The sequence below is a fragment of the Heterodontus francisci genome, chromosome 10 (assembly GCF_036365525.1).
Source record: "Heterodontus francisci isolate sHetFra1 chromosome 10, sHetFra1.hap1, whole genome shotgun sequence".
NCBI lineage: Eukaryota > Metazoa > Chordata > Chondrichthyes > Heterodontiformes > Heterodontidae > Heterodontus > Heterodontus francisci.
Window position 1 is genome coordinate 76,435,144 of NC_090380.1, and position 25,594 is coordinate 76,460,737.

At 43.2% G+C, this 25,594-nt stretch overlaps 2 protein-coding genes across 3 annotated transcripts in view; one reads left to right on the forward strand and one right to left on the reverse strand.

The window, feature by feature from the left end:
• ndufb4 (NADH:ubiquinone oxidoreductase subunit B4) overlaps window positions 1-10,110 on the forward strand; it is a 28,545-nt gene extending 18,435 nt beyond the window's left edge. Inside the window, exon 3 of the mRNA XM_068040822.1 lies at window positions 9,951-10,110. Within this exon, the coding sequence (XP_067896923.1) occupies window positions 9,951-10,010 (60 nt within the window). The 3' untranslated portion in view covers window positions 10,011-10,110. The remainder of the gene's footprint in view (window positions 1-9,950) is intronic.
• A 13,479-nt stretch (window positions 10,111-23,589) lies between these two features.
• hgd (homogentisate 1,2-dioxygenase) overlaps window positions 23,590-25,594 on the reverse strand; it is a 70,001-nt gene continuing 67,996 nt past the window's right edge. For both annotated transcript variants that reach the window (XM_068040825.1, XM_068040824.1), the window contains 2 exons: window positions 25,118-25,292; window positions 23,590-23,869 (listed from right to left, as the gene is read on the reverse strand). In XM_068040825.1, coding sequence (XP_067896926.1) covers window positions 25,149-25,292 — 144 coding nt within the window. In that variant the 3' untranslated portion in view covers window positions 23,590-23,869; window positions 25,118-25,148. The remainder of the gene's footprint in view (window positions 23,870-25,117; window positions 25,293-25,594) is intronic.

A 25,594-nucleotide genomic window follows, 5' to 3' on the forward strand; every position in this document is an offset into this window, starting at 1 on the left:
AGAAGGCAGTCACACCCCATAGGATGGCGTCTTATTTGGTCAGTGACGGGGGGGTGGGGGTTGGGAGGTGGATTGAGAAGGCAGAAGTGGAGGAGCCTCAGCCCTTGCAATTGTCCACAGGTTTGTGGTTCTTTCAGCTTGTATGGATGAGAGCAAGGGCTGCTGGGTGGATGAGCAAACTGACCATGGCACAGTGGTACAGGAAACCATTCAAGTGAGGGGAGTAAATAGGAATGTGGTGGTAGCAGGAGATAGTATAGTCAGGGAGATAGACACCGTTCTCTGCAGCCAAGAGAACTGTGTTGCCTGTCTGGTGCCAGGGTTCGGTTCCATGTGGGTACCAACAACAGATAGGACTAGGAAACGTGTTCTGCTGAGAGAGTATGAGCAGCAAGGGGCTAAATTAAAAAGCAGAATCTCAAAAGTAATAATCTCTGGGTTGTTACCTGAGCCACGAGCAAATTGCAGTAGGGTAAATAAGATTAGAGAGTTGTTATGATCAGGTGAGAAAGGTGTTTATGGGTCTTTTACTGTCTTCACCAGATCTTATTGTAACAGGGTTTTTTTTAAACACACTGTTTTGAGCTCCCCCTTTGTGAATCCTTGTTCACCACTTTCTAATTATAAGGCAGAAATGAGCACAAACAGGCTTTCTTAGGTTTAAAGAAGAAACGTGAAATTTATTAAACCTTAAACTTAAACTGCAATATGGTTAATGCCTACGGATATATGACACGCTAGCATGCACACGCGATACACACATGCAAATCGAGACAGAAAAGGGAAGAAAAATAAAATGGAGAGGTTTGAGCCAATATCTGAAGAGTTACTTGTTTACTGTGCTTCGAGCTCACTGTAGTCCTTTTTGTAAGTAGTTTTGCTTTTAGTTGGCCCAGTATTCTTAAACCTTGTTCACTGTAGGAGACTTTTCTCTCTTGGGGTTCACTTGTCTTCAATGGTTTCCGAAGCTGGTGAGAGAGAGATGAGAGCAGACAGGAGAGAGATGTTTTCAGTCCAGGAGAAAACAGTTTTCTGATTTTAAATTCCTTGTTGGAATTCAAATTCAAAAAACTCCAGCAGTCAGTTATTCATGTGACCAAACTGGTCTGACCACTACTTCTGTGTATTGGGGAAGCAAGGACTGGGCCCCTTGTTCTAACACTGTCTGTTACTATGCAAATGTCTTTCCAGTCAGGGGCTCCAATTGTTCTTTAAATAAGTCCTTTCTTCAACAATAGTTTAAAATCAATGTTCATATGTCAAAATTAATTTTCCTTATTCTTGGCAGGTGGGGGGCTTGCCCGACAGAGTTAAGTGCATGGCTTAAACATTGGCGTGGGAGAAAGGGGTTTTGATTCATGGGGCATTGCACCAGTACTGGGGAAAGTGGGAGGTATACCATTGGGACAGTCTTCACCTGAGCTGGGCTGGAACCAGTTTTTTGGTGAGTTGTATAACTAAAGCAGTAGAGAGGGCTTTAAACTCAATAGTGGGGGTGAGGGAAGATGTGATAAGTTAAAGAGAGAGGAGAAGGCAAGATAGCAATAAGGGTAATGATAATCGGAGGGTGGCAGGAAGGGACAGAGCGTACAAACTTAAGAGTGTGCCAACAGATAAGGCTAGAGGTTGCAAAAATATGACACAATTAATGGCACTCTATCTGAATGCACACAACATTTGCAACAAGGTAGATGAATTGACGGCACAGATGTAAGTAAACAGGTATGATCTAATTGCCATTACGGAGATGTGACTGCATGGAGACCAAGGCTGGGAACTGAATGTCCAAGGGTATTCAACATTTAGGAAGGATAGGCAAAAAGGAAAAGGAGGTGGGGTAGCGCTGTTAATAAAAGATGAGATCAGTATAGTGAGAGAGGATCTTCGATTGGAAGATCAAGATGTAGAATCAGTTTGGGTGGAGCTAAGAAACAGCAAGGGGTAGCAAACATTGGTAAGAATTGTTTGTAGGCCACCAAACAGTAGTGGTAATGTAGGACTTGGTATAAATCAAGAAATTAGAGGCCTATGTAACAAGGGTAATGCAGTAAACATGGGTGATTTCAATTTACATATAGACTGGGTAAACCTAATTAACACTAAGGCTGTGGAGGATGAATTCCTCAAATGTATGTATACAGGATGGTTTTCCAGAACAGTATTGCTGATGAATCAACTCGAGAATGGGTTATTTTAGATCTAGTGTTGTGCAATGAGAAAGGGCTAATTAATAATATTGTAAAGGAACCTCTAGGGAAGAGTGACCAGAATATGATAGAATTTTACATTAAGTTTGAACGTGATGTAGCTCAATTCGAAACTCGTGTCCTAAATCTAAACAAACGAAACTGAGGGACAAATTGGCTATGTTGGATTGAGAAACTACATTAAAAAGTATGACGATAGATGGCAATGGCTAGCACTTAAAAATAATTAATACATGGTTTACAATCAATTTACATTCCTTTTGAGGCACAAAAACCCAACCGGAAAGGTGATCCAACCATGGTTAACAAGAGAAGTTAAAGATTGTATTAAATCAAAGGAAGTGGCTTATAAAGTAGTAAGTCCGAGGATTGGGAGGATTTTAGAATTCAGCAAAGGAGGACCGAGAAACTGATGAAGAGAAAATAGAATATGAAAGTAAACTAGTGGACTTTAAAGGCTTCTGTGGGTATGTAAAAAGGGAAAGATTAGCAAAGACAAATGTGGGTCCACTACAGACACAGACAGGAGAATTTATGATGGGGAATAAGGAAATGGCAGAGAAACTTAACAAGCACTTTGTGTCTGTCTTATGGAGGATGATACAAAAAACCTCCCAGGAATACTAGAGAACCAAGGGACTTGTGGAGGAACTGAAAGAAATTAGTATCAGTTTAAAAAAAAAAAGTAGTAGTGGAGAAATTAAAGGGACTGAAAGTTGATACATCCCCTGGACCTGATGATCTACATCCCAGAGTTTTGAAAGAGGTGGCTGTAGAGATAGTGGATGCGTTGGTGGTCATCTTCCAAAAATCTATACATTCTGGGACGGTTTCTGCAGATTGGAAGGTAGCAAATGTAACCCCACTATTTAAGAAAGGAGGGAGAGAGAAAACTGGGTACTACAGGCCTGCTCGCCTGACATCAGTAATTGGGAATATAGTAGAATCTATTATAAAGAATGTGATAACTGGCCACTTAGAAAATAATTGGTAGAATTGGGCAAAGTCAGCATGGATTTATGAAAGGGAAATCATGTTTGACAAACCTGTTGGAGTTTTTTGAGGATGTAACTAGCAGAATGGATATGAGGGACCCAGTGGATGTGGTGTATTTGGATTTTCAGAAGGCATTCGATAAGGTCCTACATAAGAGGTTAGTAAGTAAAATTTAGAGCGGGTGGGATTGGGAGTAATGTACTGGCATGGATTGAAAATTGGTTAACAGACAGAAAACAGTAAGAATAAATGGATCGTTCTCAGGTTGGCAGGCTGTGACTCGTCGGGTACTGCAAGGATCAGTGCTTGGGCCCCCGCTATTCACAATCTATATAAATTATTTGGATGTGGGGATCAAATGTAATATTTCCAAGTTTGCTGATGACACAAAACTCGGTGGGAGTGTGAATTGTGAAGAGGTTGCAAAGAAGCTTCAAGGGGATTTAGACAGGCTAAGCAAGAGGGCAAGAACATGGCAGATAGAATATAATGTGGAAATGCAGAGTATTTCTTAAATAGAGTCATAGAGTTATACAGCACAGAAGCAGGCCCTTCGGTCCAGCGCGTCTGCGCCGACCAACAAGCACCGATCCAATCTAATCCCATTTTCCCGCACTTGGCCCTGTATTCTTGTATGCTGTGGCGTTTCAAGTGCTCATCAAAATACTTCTTAAATATTGAGGGTTCCTGCCTCTACCACCCCTTCAGGCAGTAAGTTCCAGATTCCAACCACCCTCTGGGTGAAAAATTTTTGCCTCTAAACCTCCTGCTCCTTACCTTAAATTTATGCCCCCTGGTTATTGACCCCGCCGCTAAGGGAAAAAGTTTCTTCCTATCTATCCTATCAATGCCCCTCATAATTTTGTACACCTCAATCAGATACCCCCTCAGTCTTCTCCACTCCAAGGAAAACAACCGCAACAAATGATGAGCGATTGGAAGTATTGATATCCAAAGGGACCTGGGTGTCCTTGTTCACGAGTCACTGAAAGCTAACGTGCAGCTACAGCAAGAATTAGGAAGACAAATGGTATGTTGGCTTTTATTGCAAAAGGATTTGAGTACAAGAGTAAAGATGTCTTGCTGCAATTGTATAGAGCCTTGGTGAGACTGCACCTGGAGTATTATGTACAGTTTTGGTCTCCTTACCTAAGGAAGGATATACTTGCCACAGAGGGAGTACAATGAAGAGTCACCAGACTGAGCCTTGGGATGGTGGGATTGTCCTGTGAGGAGAGATTGAGGAGACTGGGTCTATATTCTCTAGAGGTTAGAGGAATGAGGGGTGATCTCGTTGAAGCATACAAAATTCTTACAGGGCTCGCCAGGGTGGGTGCAGAAAAGATGTTTCCTCTGACTGGGGGCACTAGAACCAAGGGACACAGTCTCAGAATAAGAGGTTGGCCATTTAGGACTGAGATGAGTAACTTCTTCACTGAGGATCGTGAATCTTTGGAATTCTGTACCCCAGAAGGCTTTGGAGGCTCAGTCATTGAGTTCAAGACAGAAATCGATAGATTTCATGATATTAAAGAGGGATATGGGAATATTGCAGGAAAATGGCGTTGAGGTAGAAGGTCAGCCGTAATCTTGTTGAATGATGGAGCAAGCTCAAGGGGCCGCATGGCCTACTCCTGCTCCTATTTCCTATAAATGTCACAATGTAGTTACCATCAGGTAGGGGCCAAAGGCTTCCTACAGTGCTTGTTCAGTCTGGTATCTCTGTGGTAGTCTTTCTGATATTCAAAGCAGAGGTATGGAGAACATGCAAGTGTGTGCACCTGGACCAGGCAATGGAGTAAAATCAGACATTAATGCCCAATGCCAAATTTCTATTCCAAAATAGACCTGAAAGATTTAACTCTGCCCCAATCACTATCAGCAGGTGCGAATACCTGGTGCAGTCAGAGTCATAACAGCACAGGAGGCGGACATTCGGCCCATAGAGTTTGTGCTGGCTCTGTGTAGAGCAATCCAATTTGTGTGGCCTGCTTGTAATGTCAGAGGTGCAAGAGTAAACTTTTAAAAATATTTAATGTAAAATGCTTTAAATACACCTAAAGGAACTTTTGAAAAATCTATCAAAATTTAGGGAGTTGACAAAAATTGGTCAAAAACTTTTTTTTTAAAAAGTTGGTAGACTTTTCTGAAAATTTTCCCTGTGTCCTTTAACAGTGAGCACCTGTGACACTACAAGCAGTCCACACAAATTGGATTGCTCCACAGAGAGCCAGGACAAACTCAATTGGCCGAATGTCCGCCTCCTGTGCCGTTATGACTCTGACTGCACCAGGTATTCAGACCTGCTGGTAGTGATTGGGGCAGAGTAAAATCTTTCAGGTCTATTTTGGAATAGAAATTTGGCATTGGACATTAATGTCTGATTTTACTCCATTGCCTGGTCTAGGTGCACACACAAACTGGCAGCTAAACAGATGAAAACAAGGCTTCAGACTGCTGAGTAATTGACCATATTCTGTTGGGATCAGACGTCCTGTGTATTGGAAGTGACTGAACTTGAAATTTTGTATTTAAATTAAGAATGAGGTCTTCATAATTAGTATTATTTCATTTTGCTGGTTCTTTGTTAGATGCCTTTAAATTGAATAGCGTTTTCTCTTTGGCAGTTCGTGGGGAGGTGGGGGGGGGGGTGCTATTAGCTAATTGTAGTAAAAGCTACCCAGTGTAGGGGAACATCTAGGCAGTAGCGATCATAACATAAGGTTTGAAATAATGTTTGACAAAGACACAAATAAGAAAAAGACCAAGTTAATAAATTGGGGAAAAAGTTAATTTTGAAGAAATGAGAATGAATCTAAAGATAAACTGGAAAAAAAATTGATAGACAAAAGATAGAACAGCAGTGGGAATTATTTAGAATTGCGGTCATTAGAGTTCAGAGGAAAATATTCCAGTAAAAAAAAAAGACAGAAGAAACTAGCCAATCATGAAATACCATGAATGGGGAGAGATATGGGTAAAATTGAAACTAAGGAAAAAGGAATACACTAAGTACATGGACAATAAAGTCATTGAATTTTATTGAATTTGTCGAAGAAATAACTGAGTAGACCATGGTAATGCAGTGAATGTAATATATTTGGATTTTCAAAAGGCCTTCGATTAAGTACCAGATAGTCAACTCGTGGCTAAGGTCAGAGTATGTGGGGTCAGGCGGCTACTCAGACTGGCAAAAGGTGGGAATTGGTGTTCCATTGTGATCGGTGCTGGGACCACTTCAAAATTTACATTAATAATTTGGAGTCTGGAATAAGAATTACAATTTCAAAAATGTTAGTGGGCCACTAAATTGGGAGGTATAGTTAATACAAGAATGCAGAAAAACACAGGAAGGCATTAATAAACTTGCAGAATGGGCATGTAATTGGCAAATGAATTTCAGTGTAGATAAGCGTGGTTTTGGCAGGAAGAATAAGTAGGCCGCATACTGCTTGGATGGTATGAGTCTAAATGAAGTGTTAGAACCAGGTGAGACGGGTCTAGGGGTTCCCTCTCAGCCTTTGCCTGGTATAACCGTAACAGGGTTTAATTTTAAAAACACTGCTTTAGCTTCCCCCCCCCCCCCCCCCCCCCCCAGTGAATCCTTGTTCACCACTTTCCAATTGTAAGGCAAAGAAATCAGACAGGTTTTCTTAAACTTCCACCTTTCTTGTTTAAATCTATTAAACTCTAATTTGGTTAATGACTAAGAGTACGCAACGCGGCCATGCTAACATGCATACGCGATAAACACACACGCAGATAGTGACAGAAAAAGTAGAAGGAATAAAGGGGAAAAGTTTGAGGCAATATCTGGTAGTTACAGTCCTTTGAGTTTGATGGTGAAGTCTTTGGTTGCCGGTAAGTCTTGTTGTTCGTTGGGGCCCAGTGCACGCTTTAACTTGTTTCAGTGTAGGAGTCTTTTCTCTATTGAGGATTATGTGACTTCAGTGGGTCCAGAGGCTTGCGAGAAAGCGAGAGAGAGCCAGCCAGGAGAGAGACTGTCTTGTTCCAGGTTTAGTTGCAAACTGCATTCTGAATTCAAACTGACCTGTGAGCACAATTCAAACCTCCAAGTTGGCCAGCAGGTTAGTCATGCGACTAAGTTTTTTTTCAACAAACCCTCCTGCATTTTTTGTGGATTCCAAAGCTCTCGGGTGGGGTGGGGGGGCGTTGTAGTGCTGTCTCCCACCACGACAAGATGTGGATCACCATTGCGCAGCCCAATCTCTCTCTTAATTGAATCAGTGAGCAATTTTTTTGTCTTCTCCAAGCACTGTCTCTTCGTATGCAAATGTCCTCCAGCCAAGTGTCTGGTGATCTCTTGTAAAACAAGTCATTTCTTCACTCCAATAACAATTTAAGATGTTTATATGACAAAATTAATATGCCTCATTCTTGGCAGGTGGGGGCCTTCATGACAAGAGAAAGAAAGGGATCTAGGGGCACAGTTTCACAAATCACAAAGTAGAGACACAGACTAGGAAGGCCATAAAGTGAACAAAGCACTTGAGTTAATTTCTAAAAAGATAGAATTGAAGAGCAGAGAAGTTGTGTTCAACTTGTATGAAACCTTGGTTAGACTACACCTGGGGTACTCTGCACAGTCCTGGTCTCCATATTATAAAAGGCATTGGAGAAGCTGCAAAAAAAAGATTCACAAGGTTGATACCAGAACTGAGGATATACTTCATCAGAATGGCTACAACAGGCATGGAGCTCTTTTAGAAAAGAGAAGACTTAAGGGTGATCTGACGGCCTTTAAGATAATGAAAGGGTTTGATAGGATAGACATAGAGATGTTTCCACTTGTGTTCAAAACTAGAGGGTGTAAATATGTTGGTCACTAATAAATTGACTGCAACAGGACATAGGCTAGCAGAATGGGCAGACAGGTGGCAGGTGGAATTTGATACAGGGAAGTGTGAGGTAATGGATTTTGGCAGAAGGGATAGGGAGAGGCAATATAAACTTAATGGCACAGTTCTAAAGGGTGTGCAGGGACAGAAGTATCTGGGGTTTAATGTACATAACTTTTTGAAGATGGTAGCACATATTTAGAGAGTAATTAGCAAAGCATGTGGGATCTTGGCTTTAGAAATAGAAAAATATTGAGTACGAAATCAGGGATAAAGCTCTGGTTAGGTCACAACTGGAGTATTATGTCCAATTCTGATCACTACACTTTAAGAATGATGTGAGGGTCCTTGAGAGGGTGCAGAGGAGATTTACCAGAATGGTTCCAGGGATGAGGGATTTTAGCTACAAGGTTAGGTTGGAGAAGCTGCAGTTGTTCTCCTTGAAGTACAGGAGATTGAGGAGAGATCTGATAGAGGTGTGCAATATTTTAGATAAGGTAGACAAGAGAAAAGCTGTTCCCATTAGTTGATGGGACTTGGGGTGCAGATTTAAGGTTTTGGGCAAGAGATGCTGGGGGCATGAGAGGAAGAACTTTTTTACGCAGCATACAATAATGACCTGGAACTCGCCGCTAGGAGAGCGGTGGAAGCGGAGACGATGAATGATTTCAAAAGGAAATTGGATAGGCACTTGAAGGAAATAACATTTGCAGCACACAAGTGCCAGGCAAAGAACATCTCAAACAAAAGAAAATCTAACCATCTCCCCTTGACATTCAATGGCATTACCAACGCTGAATTCCTCCACCATCAACATCTTGGGGGTTAACATTGACCATAAACTTAACTGGAGCAGCTATATAAATAGTTTGGCCACAAGAGCAGGTCAGAGGCTGGGAATTCTGCAGTGAGTAACTCACTTCCTGACTTCCCAAAGCCTGTCCACCATCTACAATGCACAAGTCAGCCATGTGATGGAATATTCTCCACTTCCCTGGATGAATGCAGCTCCAATAATGCTTGAAGTTCAACACCATCCAGGACAAAGGAGCCCGCTTGATCGGTATCCCATCCACCACCTTAAGCATTCACTCCATCCACCACTGGTGCACAGTGGCAGCAGTGTGTACCATATACAAGATGCACTGCAGCAACTTGTCAAGCCTCCTTCAACAGCACCTTCCAAACCTGCAACCTCTGCCACCTAGAAGGACAAGTGCAACATGCATTGGAACACCACCACATGCAAGTTCCCCTCCAAGTCACACATCAACCTGACTTGGGTCTGTATCGCCGTTGCCTCACTGTCACTGGGTCAAAAACCTGGAACTCCCTTCCTACCGCATTGTGGGTGTACCTACACTAGATGGAATGCAGCCTTCTCGAGGAATTGGGGATGGGCAACAAATGTTGGCCTTGCCAGCGACTCTCACATCTCATGGAAGAAAAAAAAAACTTGCAGGGTGACTGAGATACAGTGAGAGAATGGGACTGACTGCATTGCTCCACAGAGAGGCAGCATATACTGTATGGTCTGAATGGCCTCTTTCTGTGACGTTATGACTCTTTAGGAAAAAAAATCCAATAGGAAATTCAGTAGAAACATCTACCCAAAGAGTGGTAAGAATGTGGAGTGCGCTGTCACAAGATGCTAAAGGGGAGGCTAAATAAGCATTTGAAGGAGAAAGAAATAGAAGGATACGCTGCTAGGGCTAAATGAATAGGGATGGGAAGAGGCTTGTGTGGAGCATACACAAGTTGGGCCAAATTACCTTTTCTGTGCTTTACACTCAATGTAATTCTTTTTAAGCTGTGTAAATAATCATTTTGTGATACAGTTGAGTATATTTGAAATATAATCTAAATGTGGCTTCTGTTTTCTTTCAAGGATCGTAACGAAAAACTTATCAAGGAGGGAATGGAGCGACCATTTAGTCTATCATCATGAATGCTTGAAGCAGAGACGACAGTCATGACTAGTAATTGTACAGTATATTGTGTAGAAATTATTAAATGTCTTTATGCTTTAATAAATGTTGATTAACTTATTCCAGTTTCCTTGGTCTTTGCAAAATCCCATTATGTAAATTAAAAAGGGAAGTGGGTAGAGCAGCTATTTTTTTTTTTCTCAACTTGTAGCAATTCATGGGTGCTTTTGGTTTTACTCTGTTCAAGATCAACCATGATCATACTGAATGGCGGAGCAGGCTCGATGGGTCATATGTCTACTTCTGTTCCTATTTCGTGTGTCTTGTGTTCTCAAATATTTTGTAGAAGGATGCTGAATATCTCAACAACTTGGATTTATATTGTGGCTTTAATGTAATGAAACATCCCAAGGTGCTTGATGAGCGTTATCGAAAAAAAAACTGACACTGAGCCTTTTAAGGAGATAGAAGGTGTTATGAACAGGTAATTTTTTTTTTTCTCTGAATCAATTTCCCAGTTTTTCCAGCCACCTGTCTGTAAATAGATTTGTGATTGAGTTTCTTTCCCTCCCTTAAACCCTAATAAATGACGACATCAACAACTCTGTTTTTAAAGTTAAAACAAAGAAGTAGGGTTTATTAACACACTCAAACTTGGGAAGGGGTTTAACTTCGCCACAGTTGCTTACAAACATTCAGGGAAAGCTTAAAGGCGTAAAAAAGGCAAGGACATTTACTAAATAGAAAATTCTCTTAACTACTAGCTAATATAGATTTCAGTTAAAACTAGTGTCTATTTAAATTATCAAAAAGAGTCCAAAAATTGGAGATCACCAATTGGAAATGCCAAATTGGGAGTTGCTGCTGGAAATATCTCTTCTCTTACAAATTTCTTCTTCTGGCACTCTCGGATATAAGTGGAGGCAGCTTAAATTGCTAGGGTCACCTTCTTTTAGATGGAGGGGAAACTGGTAGAAATCAGATTTTCCTGCTGTTTTTGCAGCTTGTCTTTTTGATTTTTTTTCTTGTTGGATTTGTCAAAGTGTGGCTTCAGGCAGCCCAAGGCAGTTCTGCTTCTTGCAGGGAGGTCTTGGGGAGAAGTGTGTCCAGGCAGCACATGGCAACTGTGTAAATGAACAAGCTGTACCTTCACCTGTGACCGTTTCAAATTCAGGCAGGTTGGGTAGTGCGGCTGTGTGGCTGATGGACAAGCTGTACCACATGATCATCTCCATTTTGACAATCAGAACATAAAGGTAAAACTTGAAACATGCTGTATAAAATGGCGGTTGACATGAATACTCATGCACAGAACAATTTACAGGGGGTTTGCATCTATTTGTGATATAGGCCAAATGACCGAAAGCTTAGTCAGAGGTAGATTTTAAAGAGTATCTTAAATGGGGAAAGACAGCCCACGGCCACCAATATTGAATCAATTTAAAATCGGATGCTCACGAAATCAGAATTAGAGGATCGCAGAGGGTTGTGGGCTAGAGGAGATTATCAACATAGGAAAGGGCGAGGGCATGAAGGGATCTGAAAACTAGGATGAAAATTTTAAAAATGAGGCATTACTTAACTGGAAACAATATAGGTGAGTGAACATGGCAGATGGGTGCGAGTTAGAATGCAGGCAGCAGAGTTTTGGATGACCTCAAGTTTATGGAGGGTAGAATGTGGGAGGCCAGCCAAGAGTGCATTGGAATAGTCAAGTATAAAAGTAGCAAAGGCATCGATGAGGGTTTCAGCAGCAGTTGAGCTGAGTCGGGCAATATTATGGAAGTGGAAATAGGTGGTCTTTGTGATGGCACAGATATGTGGGTGGAAGTTCATCTCGGTCAAATATGGCATCGAGGTTGCGAACAGTCTGATACAGCCTCAGACAGTTGCCCGGGAGAGGGACAGAGTTTGTCGTGGGAGCAAAGACAATGGCTTTGGTTTTCCCATATTTAGTTGGAGGAAGAATTTGTTCATCCATTACCGGATGTCAGACAAGCAGCTTAACAATTGAGATAGTGGAGGGGTTGAGAAAGGAGTCATTTACAGCACAGAAGGAGGCTATTTGACCCGAGTCCATGACTGCACTCCACGGAGTTATGCAGTCAGTCCCACAGATGGTGGTGCGGTACAGCTGGGCGGCCTTGGCGTACATGTGGAAAGTAATGCTGTGTTTTCAGATGATATCGATGGGCAGCATGTAGGTGAGAAATAGGAGGTCGAGGATAGATCATTGAGACCAGAAGTAATGGTGAGGGAGTAGGAAGAGAAGCCATTGCAGGTGATTCTCTGGCTATGATTAGTTAGATGAGAATGGAACCAGGTGAGTGCAGTCTCACCCAGCTGGACGACAGACATTGAAGGAGAATGGTGTGATCACCTGTGTCAAAAGCTGCAAGCAGGTCAAGAAGGAAGAGGAGGGATAGTTTGCCTTTGTCACTTTCATTTGAGACTTTGATAAGAGCTGTTTTGGTACTATGGCAGTGCAGAAACCTGATTAGAGTGATTCGGACACGGAGTTCTGAGAAAGATGGGCATGGATTTGGGAGGTGACAACACGTTCAAAGACTTTGGAGAGGAAAGGGAGGTAGAAGATGGAGCAGTAGTTTGTAAGGATGTAAGGGGTCAAGGGTGTTTTTTGAGTAGTGGCGTGAAGACGGTGATTTGAAGGAGACTGGAACAGTACCTGTGGGGAGAGAACTGTTAACAATATCAGCTAATGTGGGAGTCAGGAAAGGAATTTGGGTGGTTAGCAGTTTAGTGGGAATAGGGATGAGGCAGCAGGTGTGTCGCTTTTACAAGTTGTGCTCAGAGAGAGCATGAGGTGAGAAAGGAGAAAAACTGGAGAAAGATGCAAGTTGAAGGCTAGGGCAGAGGAAAAGTTCAAGGAAATGAGCTCAGGGAAGGGATGAAAGTAGCAGACACAGATGATCAGATGGTCTTAGTCTTTATGACAAACAAGTCCCTGATCTCGCACTTGCTGGAGGTGTATCTGAGACAGGAGAGGGGTTTAACAAGACGGTTTGCAGTAGAGAAAAGAAACTGGGTTATCTTTGCACTCCAAGATGATCCTGGGATAGTGAGAAGTTTTGGCAAAGAGCTGGATATGATAGTGCTTTATATGGTCCAGCCAGATATAGCAGTGAATGGCTAAACCATTTGTCTGCCATATCCTTTCAAGTCTGCATCCCTTGGACTTGAGCAAACTGAGATGAGAGCCATTCTGGGGGAACGGCCCAGTGAGAGAGTAATGGTTTTAATGGGGACGCGGGAGTCAAAGGTGGAGTTGAGGGTGTGAGATAATTGAGCAGATCACTAGCTGCAGAAATGTGAATGGAAGGCCAAAGGCTAGACCGTTGGGATATTGAAAGTGCAGTTGCAATTAACCTGGAAGAGAATTTTTCTCCAGGGGCAGGCACAGAAGGAAGTGGGTCGCTAAGAGTAGAAAGGGGTATAAAGCACTATACATAAGACTAGGAATGGATTTATTTTGGGATTTAAAAACTGGCATTGCTGTTTGTCCAAGCATCTTGGCAAATAATGCTGTTAAATTTCCTCACGTGACCAGAGTATTGGGTCTAAAGTGTTTCTGGTTCAACGCGTATAATTGAATGTAGCAAAAGTCGGTTAAACTATGAATTCACTATACATTCCCTTGCCACGTCCCACCAATCAGCAAATGTTGCCTTTATGCTGACTCCACTACCTCCCAACCCATGTCACAAGGTTGCCTCCAATTCAATGCACTTGTAATCCACCATGTTAGTGACCTCAGAAAAATTCAGCTAAATTAGTCAGGGAGAATCTACACATCACATCCAACAAGCTGATAACAGAAAAGGTGTTGGAGTAAGAGGGTGAAATCAATCAGGTCAAAGGCTGCAAAAACAAGGAGGAACAGTGTACACTGATCACCCAGAGAAAGTTGGTTAGAACCATTTCAGTGCATTGCCAGCAGTGTTTAGACTTAATTAACTGTGGAAAAGAGCTGACGTGCACTGCTCTAATATTATCAATTAATATATCTAGACCAGGGCATTGTGAGTTCAAGCGCCACTTAAACTGAAATTAATAGCCAATACTAAACATCCAAGTGAAATGTTACGACACTCACATAATTGGGGCTGAATTTAGTTGAGCCACAAGGGGTCCCGACGCTAGGCTGAAAAGGCGAAGGGAACCCTGCCTTGGCCCTTTGCACCCCCCCCCCCCCCGCCCCCCCAGTGCAATTCAGCAGTTTGCGGGTGCAATGGACAGCCGGTACCATGGTCCCTATCCCTTTAAGGATGGGGATCCTGCCTCTTAGAGTTGCCAACCAATCAGAGGGTTGGCAGTGCCACTGGGAGCCCTGGCCACTGCTGGTACTACACCAGGCTTGGTGGAGTCCAGCGATGGAGCCTGGACCAAATGTAAGTGAGGCAGGGTCACTGGGGCCAGTCTAGCAGGCTCTGGTGAGGGGAGGTGTGTGTGGTGGGGTGGAGGGCGGGGGGTGTTGAGGGCAGTGGGGGGTGTGCCCTTTGCCAATGGGTGTACTCCAACGGCCACATTGTCCATGGAGGAGGCCCCCCCCCCCCCCCACAAAGCTCACAAGGAGGCCGCCTTGTTTCACCGGGCGACCTCTCCGTGTGGCAGAGGCCCCACCTCTAATTTTAGAGGCGGCGGGGAGGCCCTTAAGTGGCGACTGGCCATGTAAGGGCCTCAATTGGCTTCTGGGCGGGAAGGCCGTCTTTGGCCTTCCCCGCCCCTGACTTAATTGTAGTGTGATGGGAAGACGATGTGTCCTCCCACTTTCTGTCACAATTCTATGGGCCCCTTGCCTACTAGTCCATCTCTCGGGGGCCTATTAAATTCTACCCTAGGAGTGTAGCTTGCAACAGACATAGTTCTTGCTCCATCAATGAATGGCATTATTAAATGTAAATGAGCTTGGGTTTTGGTTGCTGATGACATTGTAGACCTACAAAACCGGTTCATCCAAGACTGAATGCCAGACAAGCAGTCTGACTGCAGAAGCAGTACAGGAGTCAAGAGCAGGTAAATAGATAAAACTGGGTATCATCAGCATTATGTGTCTGCAGATGATGTTGCCAAGGGGAAGAATGTACAGGAGGAAGCCTAATAAAGTGACAACAGAGCAGGTGTTGAATGAGGATGGTGTGATTAACCAGGTCAATCCTGTGGGAATGTGGGTTCACACACACTGCATCATTTAATGTCCTGGGCTGTTTGTGGAATCAGCACATAATGTGTTAAACAGCTTTCTGCTGAACAGGGATGCATTGTGAAGCAGGCTTTAGGCAAGGATGAGGAATTGAAGAAATATATGAAGGTCATTCAGACATGGTCTGGGCAGTGTTGGTCTATTCACTGTGTTTATGATGATAAAGTGATTGGAAGAGCTTAAATGGACCATAACACCATGGTAACAGAATGATCAGAGATTGAGGTATGCTCAATGCATCTTCTTGGCTCAATATTGTTATTTTTTTAGGTCACTTTTGTGTGTCTTTTGATGTAATATATTGGTAATATGTTGTCATACTGAATTGTGGAGTGTGATATGCCTCTGTTCTCAGTGAATTGTGAGCTCAATAAACACTCGTATAAATATTGGCTCGTGTAGTGTGATGTCTCATTAAAGACCTGATTCAACAGTTGTTACAACTGATGTCTGTTTAAAGTAATGAACTGAATTAGAACAAGAAAGAAGTCCAATAAATGCCTACAGAGAAGACGGGCAGCGGAAATAAAATACCATGATCAGAGAATGTTGTGACTTTGTTTAGTTTCAAGTCAGGATGGTGTGTGGCTTGGCGGGGAACTTGCAGGTGGTGTTCCCATGCACTTACTGCCTTTGTCCTTCTAGATGGTAGAGGTTGTGGGTTTGGAAGGTGCTGTCGAAGGAGCCTTGGTGAGTTCTTGCAGTGCATCTTGTAGATGGTATACGCTGCTGCCACTGTGCGTTTGTGGTGGAGGGAGTGAATGTTGAAGGTGGTGGATGGGATGCCAATCAAGCGTGCTGCTTTGTCCTGGATGGTGTCGAGCTTCTTGAGTGTTGTTGGAGCTGCACTCATCCAGGCAAGTGAAGAGTATTCCATCATACTCCTGACTTGTGCCTTGTAGATGGTGGACAGGCTTTGGGGAGTCAGGAGGTGAGTTACTTTCCACAGAATTCCCAGCCTTCTGACCAGCGCTTGTAGCCGCAGTATTTATGTGGCTGGTCCAGTCCAGGTTCTGGTCAATGGTAACCCCCAGGATGTTGAGTGGGGGATTCAGAAATGGTAATGCCATTGAACATCAAGGGGAGCTGGTTAGATTCTCTCTTGGTTGAGATGGTCATTGCCTGGCACTTGTGCGGCACGAATGTTACTTGCCACTTATTAGTCCAAGCCTGAATGTTTTCCAGGTCTTGCTGCATCTGGACATGGGCTGCTTCAGTATCTTGAGGAGTCGCGAATGGTACTGAACATTGTGCAGTCATCAGTGAACATGCCCACTTCTGACCGTGTGATGGAAGGGAGGTCATTGATGAAACAGCTGAAGATGGTTGGGCCTAGGACATACCCTGAGGAACTCCTGCAGTGATGTCCTAGGATTGAGATGATTGACCTCCAACAGCCACAACCATCTTCCTTTGTGCCAAGTATGACTGCAGCCAGTGGAGAGTTTTCCCCCGATTCCCATTGACTTCAGTTTTAGTAGGGCTCCTGGATGCCATACTCAGTCCAATGCTGCCTTGATAACAAAGACAGTCACTCTCACCTCACCTCTGGAGTTCAGCTCTTTTGGTCATGTTTGGACCAAGGCTGTAATGAGGCCAGGAGCTGAGTGGCCCTGACGGAACCCAAACAGAGCATCAGTGAGCAGGTTATTGCTAAGCAAGTGTCACTTGATAGCACTGTCGACGACACCTTCCATCACTTTGCTGATGATCAAGAGTAGAATGATGGGGCGGTAACTGGCCAGGTTGGATTTGTCCTGCTTTTTGTGTACAGGACATACTTGGGCAATTTTCCACATTGCCAGGTAGATGTCAGTATTGTAGCTGTTTAGGAACAGCTTTGCTAGGGTGCAGCTAGTTCTGGAGCACAAGTCTTCAGTACTATTGCCAGACTGTCGTCAGGGTTCATAGCCTTTGCAGTATCCAGTGGCTTCAGCCATTTCTTGATATCCCATGGAGTGAATCGGATTGACTGAAGACTGGCATCTGTGATGCTGGGGACCTCAGGTGGAGGCCGAGATGGATCATCCACTTGACACTTCTGGCTGAAAACTGTTGCAAATGCTTCAGCCTTGTCTTTTGCACTGATGTGCTGGTCTCATCCATCGTTGAGGATGGGGATATTTGTGGAGCCTCCTTATCCTATTAGTTGTTTAATTGTCCACCACCATTCACGACTGGATGTGGCAAGACTGCAGAGCTGAGCTCTGGCTATCGCATACTGCTTCCGCTGTTTGGCATGCAAGTCGTCCTGTGTTGTAGCTTCACCTCATTTTAGGTATGTCTGGTGCTGCTCCTGGCATGCCATCCTGCACTCTTCATTGAACCAGGGTCGGTCCCCCAGCTTGATGGTAATGGTAGGGTGCGGTAGATGCCAGGCCATGAGGTTACAGATTGTGGATGAATACAATTCTGCTGCTGATGGCCCACAGCGCCTCATAGATGCCCAGTTTTGAGTTACTCGATCTGTTCCAAATCTACCCCATTTAGCACAGTGGCTGTGCCACACAACACGATGGTCGGTATCTTCAGTGTGAAGACGGATGGTACACACTGCTGCCAGTGTGCGTCGGTGGTGGAGGGAGTGAATGTTTGTAGATGGGGTGCCAATCAAGCGGGCTGCTTTGTGCTGGATGATATCGAGCTTCTTGAGTGTTGTTGGAGCTGCACCCATCCAGGCAAGTGGAGAGTATTCCATCACACTCCTGACTTGTGCCTTGTAGATGGTGGACAGGCTTTGGGGAGTCAGGAGGTGAGTTACTCGCCTCAGGATTCCTAGCCTCTGACCTGCTCTTGTAGCCACGGTATTTATATGGCTACTCCAGTTCAGTTTCTGGTCAATGGTAGCCCCTAGGATGTTGATAGCTCCACAAGGACTGTGTGGTAATCACTCCTACCAATATTGTCATGACAGATGCATCTGTGACAGGTGTTTTGGTGAGGATGAGGTCAAGTAGGCATTTCCCCCTTGGTTCCCTCACCACCTGCCACAGACCCAATCTAGCAGCTTTGTCCTTTAGGACTCAGGCAGCTTGGTCAGTATTGGTGCTACTGAGCCCCTCTTGATGCTGGACATTGAAGTCCCCCACCCAGAGTACATTCTGTGCCCTTGCTGGCTCAGTGCTTCTTCTAATTGGTGTTCAACATGCAGGAGAACTGATTCATCAGCTGTGGGGGGAGGGGGCGGTAGGTGGTAATCAGCAGGAAGTTTCCTTGCCATTATTTGACCCAATGCCATGACACTTCATGGGTTCTGGTGTCAATGTTGAGGACTCACAGGGCAACTCCCTCCCGACTACACCACTGTCCCACCACTTCTGCTGGGTCTGTCCTGCCCGTGGGACAGAACATACAGAGGGATGGTGATGGCAGTGTCTGGGACATTGTCTGTAAGGTATGATTCCGTGAGTATGACTGTCAGGCTGTGGGATAGCTCTCCCAATTTTGGTACAAGCCCCCTACCACCACCCCCCCCCCCCCCCCCCACCCCCGCTGTTGGTAAAGGAGGACTTTGCAGGGTTGATAGGGCCGGGTTTGCCGTTGTCGTTTCCAGTGCCTCGGTGGATGCTGGGTGGTCTGTCCAGTTTCAATCCTTTTCTTACACTTTGTAGAGGTTTGATACAACTGAGTGGCTTGCTCGGCCATTTTAGAGAGCCTACATTGCTGTGGGTCTGGACTCCCATGTAGGTCAGACCAGGAAAGAACATTAGTGAACCAGTTGGGTTTTTTTTACAACAATCGCCAATGTCTTCATGGTCACCATTGGACTAGTTTTTAATTCCAAATTTCATCATCTGTTGTGGTGGGATTTGAACCCATGTCCCCAGAGCATTAGCCTGGGCCTCTGGATTACTAGTCTTATGACTTTACCACTATGCCACTGCCTCCCCTGCACCCCCCAGGTCCTTCTGTTCCTGCACACTCTTTAGAACTGCACCATTAAGTCTATATTGTCTTACCCTATCCTTTCTGTCAAAGTGCATCACCTCATACTTGTCTGTATTAACTTAAATCTGACACTTGTCTGTCCATTTTTTTAAAAATTCATTCATGGGATGTAGGTGTCACTGGCCAGACCAGCATTTATTGCCCATCCCTAATTGCCCTTGAGGAGGTGGTGGTGAGCTGCCTTCTTGAACCGCTGCAGTCCATTTGGGGTAGGTATACCCACAGTGCTGTTAGGAAGGGAGTTCCAGGATTTTGACCCAGCGACAGTGAAGGAACAGTGATATAGTTCCAAGTCAGGATGGTGTGTGACTTGGAGGGGAACTTTCAGGTGGTGGTGTTCCCATGTATTTGCTTCCCCTGTCCTTCTAGTTGGTAAAGGTCGCGGGTTTGGAAGGTGCTGTCTAAGGAGCCTTGGTGCATTGCTGCAGTGCATCTTGTAGATGGTACACACTGCTGCCAGTGTGCGTCGGTGGTGGAGGGAGTGAATGTTTGTAGATGGGGTGCCAATCAAGCGGGCTGCTTTGTGCTGGATGATATCGAGCTTCTTGAGTGTTGTTGGAGCTGCACCCATCCAGGCAAGTGGAGAGTATTCCATCACACTCCTGACTTGTGCCTTGTAGATGGTGGACAGGCTTTGGGGAGTCAGGAGGTGAGTTACTCGCCTCAGGATTCCTAGCCTCTGACCTGCTCTTGTAGCCACGGTATTTATATGGCTACTCCAGTTCAGTTTCTGGTCAATGGTAGCCCCTAGGATGTTGATAGCGGGGGATTCAGCGATGGTAATGCCGCTGAATATCAAGGGGAGATGGTTAGATTCTCTCTTGTTGGAGATGGTCATTGCCTGGCACTTGTGTGGTGGGAATGTTATTTGCCACTTATCAGCCCAAGCCTGGATATTGTCCAGGTCTTGCTGCATTTCTACACGGACTGCTTCAGTATCTGAGGTGTCACGAATAGTGCTGAACATTGTGCAATCATCAGCGAACATCCCCACTTCTGACCTTATGATTGAAGGAAGGTCATTGATGAAGCAGCTGAAGATGGTTGGGCCTAGGACACCACCCTGAGGAACTCCTGCAGTGATGTCCTGGAGCTCAGAAGATTGTCCTCCAACAACCACAACCAGCTTCCTTTGTGCTAGGTATGACTCCAGCCAGCGGAGGGTTTTCCCCCTGATTCCCATTGACCTCAGTTTTGCTAGGGCTCCTTGATGCCATACTCGATCAAATGCTGCCTTGATGTCAAGGGCAGTCACTCTCACCTCACCTTTTGAGTTCAGCTCTTTTGTCCATGTTTGAACCAAGGCTGTAATGAGGTCAGAAGTTGAGTGGCCCTGGCGGAACCCAAACTGAGCATCCTGTTGCAGGTGGTTTGTATCATCCTTACTGTTTGCCACTCCTCCAAGTTTGGTATCATCAACAAATTTTGAAATTCTACTCTGTTTTCCAAGATCCAAGTCATTTAAATATAACCAACAAAGCAGGGGTCCTAGCACTGACCTTGGGGAACACAACTGTCTACCATCCTCCAGTCTGACAAAACAACCATTTAACCCAACTCACTGTTTTCTGTCCTTAAGCCAAATTTTATCCAATTGGACACTGACCCTCCTATTACATGAGCTCAGTTTTGTTAATGAGCCTTTTATGTAGCACTTTATCAAATGCTTTTTTAACATCCATATCGACACCATCCACCAAATTCCTTCATCAACCTTCTCTGATACTTCATCAAAAAGTTCAATTAGATTAGTCAATCCATGCTGGCTATCCTTAATTAACTCAAACCTCTCCAAGTGCTTGTTGATTTTTTTCTCTGATTATTGTTTCTAAAACCTTATCCACCACTGATGTTAAACTAACAGGCCTGTGGTTGCTAGAACTGTCCTTACATCCTTTTTGAATAAGGGTGTCACATTTGCCACTCTCCAATCCTCTGGCACCTCCCTCGTATCTAGAGAAGATTGGAAGATTATGGCAAGCCCTTTTGCTATCTCCACTCTCACTTCCTTTAGCAACATGGGATGCAAGCCATCCGGACCAAGGAACTTTATCTAGTATGTGATTCTAAACTTATTCATTCTTTTTTAGAAGGTAATTTCCATACTGATCCAACAGCATTTGCATTTTAATGGCTTTAATCATTCATTTTGGGCATTTCTTTCTTTGGCTTACATTTATTTCTCTAAGGCATTTGATTATCTTGTATGTTTGACATTGATTTAAGGTGTATTCCTTTTTTCCTGAATTGAGATGTGCACCTGTAGTAATTCCCAATAGTTGCAATAACTCTAAAATAAAACTATTTTAATAATTGCTTCCTAGAACTACATGCAAGTTATCTCTAGTTGGATTGTTCATGCATTGTGCCAAAAAGCAATTGTGTACTACATTGTTTCTGATTTCCAAAATTTTTTTTTGGGTGTTCCAGACTTATGTTGGCATGATTGAAGAAAGCTATGATAATCATGTCATGTAGACTCCCACCTGCCAAGAATGAGGCATATTAATTTTGTCATATGAACATTGATTTTAAACTGATGCTGGAGTGAAGAAAGGACTTGTTAAAAACATCACCAGACCCTTGGCTGGGAAAATATTTGCATACTAACAGACAGTGTTTGGAGAGACAAAGGACTATTCCCTGGTCCACTTCACCCAAAATGGACTGTGATCACCAGACATTGAAGATGAGGAAGTTCATATTCCAGGATGACTGCTAAGAAAGCAGAATCCACAATCAGAAGTGGTCAAACCAGCTAGTCACATGACTAACTTGCTGGGCAACCTGGGGATTTTTGAATTGTGCCACAGAGAAAGGCAGAAGGCAGTTGAAACTGAAGCTGGAACAAGGAAGCCTCTCTCTTTCTCTTGCTTTCTCCCCAAGCCACTGGACCCACGGAAGACACGCAAACCTCGAGAGAAAAGACTCATACGTCGGAACAAGTTGAAACGTGAACTGGGCCTCGACGAATTGCAAGGCTTACTGGCAACCGAGGACTCCATATTGACCTCAAAGGACTGTAACTACCAGATATTGCCTCAAACATTTCCCCTTTATTCCTTCTACTTTATCTGTCTTTATCTGCGTGTGTGTTTATCGCGTATGGATGCTCGTGTGGTTGCGATGCATATTTGTAGTTGTTAACCGGATTAGAGTTTAAGACTAATAAACTTTCTTCTTTCTTGTTTAAATCTAAGAAAACCTGTCCGATTTGATTTCTTTGCCTTACAATTGGAAAGCAGTGAACAAGGATTAATTGAGGGGGAACTAAAAACACGGTGTTTTAAAATTAAACCCTGTTACAGTTAAATCAGGCAAAGGCTCAGAGGGAACGCCTATATCCCTTCTCACCTGGTCGTAACAATACACATCACATTATAATATTTTGGAACTTCTATTTCTGAATCTTTTAGATCAAAACTGCAGGGTCCACATAGCTAGGTTAGAAGAATGGGCCAGAATTTGCCAGAGTGGGACATCTCATGGTATGCCCTGTCAGTTGGACTCTTCCTCACACTTCAGCTTGATAAATGTTTGTGCTGCAAATAGCTGGAAGTGCAAGTTGGTAACAGTCAATGGGATTTCTGGGACCTTGATGAACAATGGGACTAACAGTTGATCTCCTTAATCAATGAGATTTAAGGATCGAGAAAGAAACAGGAATGATGAAGAAGGAAATAGGGGAAATGAGAATCAAATTAAATACAGAATAAAATAGAGCGAAAGAGAGATTGGTTGAGAGAAAAATGATAACAAATGAAAAGTAAGAATTTTTAAAAATTTTAAATTTTATAAGTCTCTCAGAACAATTTACTATCTGCAGGAATTAGATACCACAGTTTCAATTGTTCCCTTTCTGGGCCTTCAAGGTTGTTGAGTGGCATTGCAGGAATGCTAATCTCATTTAAAGGGTCCATGCATTGTTAAATAACAGCCCTAAATTTTTGCAGTAAGTCTAATTTGTTTTATCACTGCAAATGCAGCAATACCTTGAAACTCATGGGGCGGCATGTGTTTTTGCAAGGCTAACGTTGGAGTGGGTCAAATTGTCCAACAATTTATGGCAATTTGCAACTCATGGACTATCTATTCCTTGGCATAATTTGTTGGGTTATTTACACACTAATAGTGGCGAATGCTTTAAACTTTCCATTATTTACCTAGCAAATTCAGGACCAATAATTTATTCTTGTTCTCACGTTGTCTTTAATAATGTTTGCTTCTTGGATATACCTTCCCTTCAGAGACTGACAAAATGGTGTTCAGTAAACCAAAATACCCAAGACTCTTGAGTGATGGATAACTGAGGATATTTTGTTTACAAAGAATTTCGCTAGATTAGTTACATAAATCTGGATTTAGCCTTCCAAATAGGACAGAATGTACAAGGGTTAGCAACTGCGTATAAATACAGTTTTGATGACCACTTTGTGAACCTTCATGTTCTTTATTGTTTCAGATAAACAGGACCGTGAGTCTAAATATCAATCATTTAACTTCCTGTTACTTGACTAAACTCATGGTTAAATGTAATCATTTAGGTAAATGAAAACGTTACACACTTTTAAAAAATTACTGCCATTAATCCTACTTCAGTGGAAGTGAACATTACATTTCACTGGTGACCTGCTGATCCGTCCATCTGGTATATATGGAAAATAAAATGGAAAAATTGTTACGATGTCTTTCCAGTGGACACGGTCTGATCTGAAATTACAAAAAGTAAATATAAGTCAACTAAAAACACATCAATTGGAAATATAAATCTAAATATGACTCTGGAAGGAGTATCGAAAAATAATTGTGAATGCAGTAAACATGTGATAGCAGCAGAGCTTCATAATTTGATTTTTTGACCTGCATCTATGACTGGACTTACAAAATCAGACATAATGACTTTTACCATGAATTAAACTATTCCTAATTCAGAATTAGTAATCCATTCAGATGTCATAAGGATTTCTGGTATAGAAAGTGAAAAAGTCACAACTTTTAACATTAGATTTGAGTCATTGGCCTGAAAATGTATAATGCTGATAAATGTGCTCAGATTGCATCTGCCTGGGATGTCTGTCACTGAGCCTGCCAAAGTCCATGGGGTCTGGGATAGGTCTCCATTTCCGTGCCATGGGCAGACACCTACACCATTTGGGTACATCTTGGCATCCACCAAACTTAGGTGATCAGGAATTCCACTATTTGATGGCTGACCCTTGGGGAGGATGGTGGCAGGTATCGATCTACAATGTAATCGGTTCTCAGACTCGCAGCTGGCTCACATTTAAGAATGCACTGATGGAGTGGAAACAATATATCCGTTGTGAGCTGTGTTTCTATTGTGTAAAAGTCTCTTCACATTCCATAGGGATGGTCAGTATTGGCTATAAACTCAAGGTTTAAGTGATGCTTGAGCTCACAATTCACTGGTCTAAGAAATTATCAATTAATGATCTTTAAAGTTCCACATTAGTTCATGAAAGCCCTCTTAACACCTTTGCCCAATTAATGAGTCTGAGCACGTTCTCTATTTACAGCAGCAATTTCATGCTAGTGTGAATCCTTAATGAAATGTTTCGGCTGACTCCAGGGGTCTGCCACTATAAAAAACCTACATCTCTGGAGGCTGAGGAAGTTCTAATGCAAACATTGTTCAGACCTTAGCTTGTCTTTATCTCCCTGCCCCGGTGCAAGTATTTCTGTACTGTTTGGTTTACCTATATGTGTACTGGGGTGACCAAGGAAATGCATGGTGAAGACACCAATTTTATTGCGTAATAAAAAGGACAATCAAAGAAACAGGAGCGGGGGGCCGTTTAAACTGTTGGTTCAGTTGTAGCTCTTATGCCTTTAATCCCAGTTTCCTGCATCTTTTCATATCCCTTTAATACCCTTACTTTCCAGGTATCTATTTCCCTTTTAACACCTCAATTGATTGGGTTTACTGGACTATCTCACCCTGTAGTGACAGGCATCTTGTATCCCAGGTTCATTTGTCATTTGGCTTCCAGTTGGGATTGAAATGACTTTTCAGTGGCTGCCAACAGTTTGAGTAGTTTTTGTCCAGGCAGTTGCAGGTCTCTAGGCCCCATTTGGTGACAGTCATGTTAAATGAGGACTCGAACATAAATGCCTGTCAAATGAAATAGAAAATGAAACAATGTGTGGTTCAGCTTAACAATGAATAGAGTATTATGCAGTCTTGGACAGGGACCAATGAACATTGAATCAAACTGGGATACTTAATGTAAAATGAGTATTTGCTCCTCTAGGAATGGCACATTTCCCAGTCTGTACAAACTTGGCAATGCTATTCAATCAGATGATGCATGTTCTCCAGCAGCATCCTGCGCCATGAGCAAACATGTCTTAGAAAGCAATCTACAATGTTGAAGTTCCTGTTTGTGATGCAGACTGCTCACGTATCAGTAACAA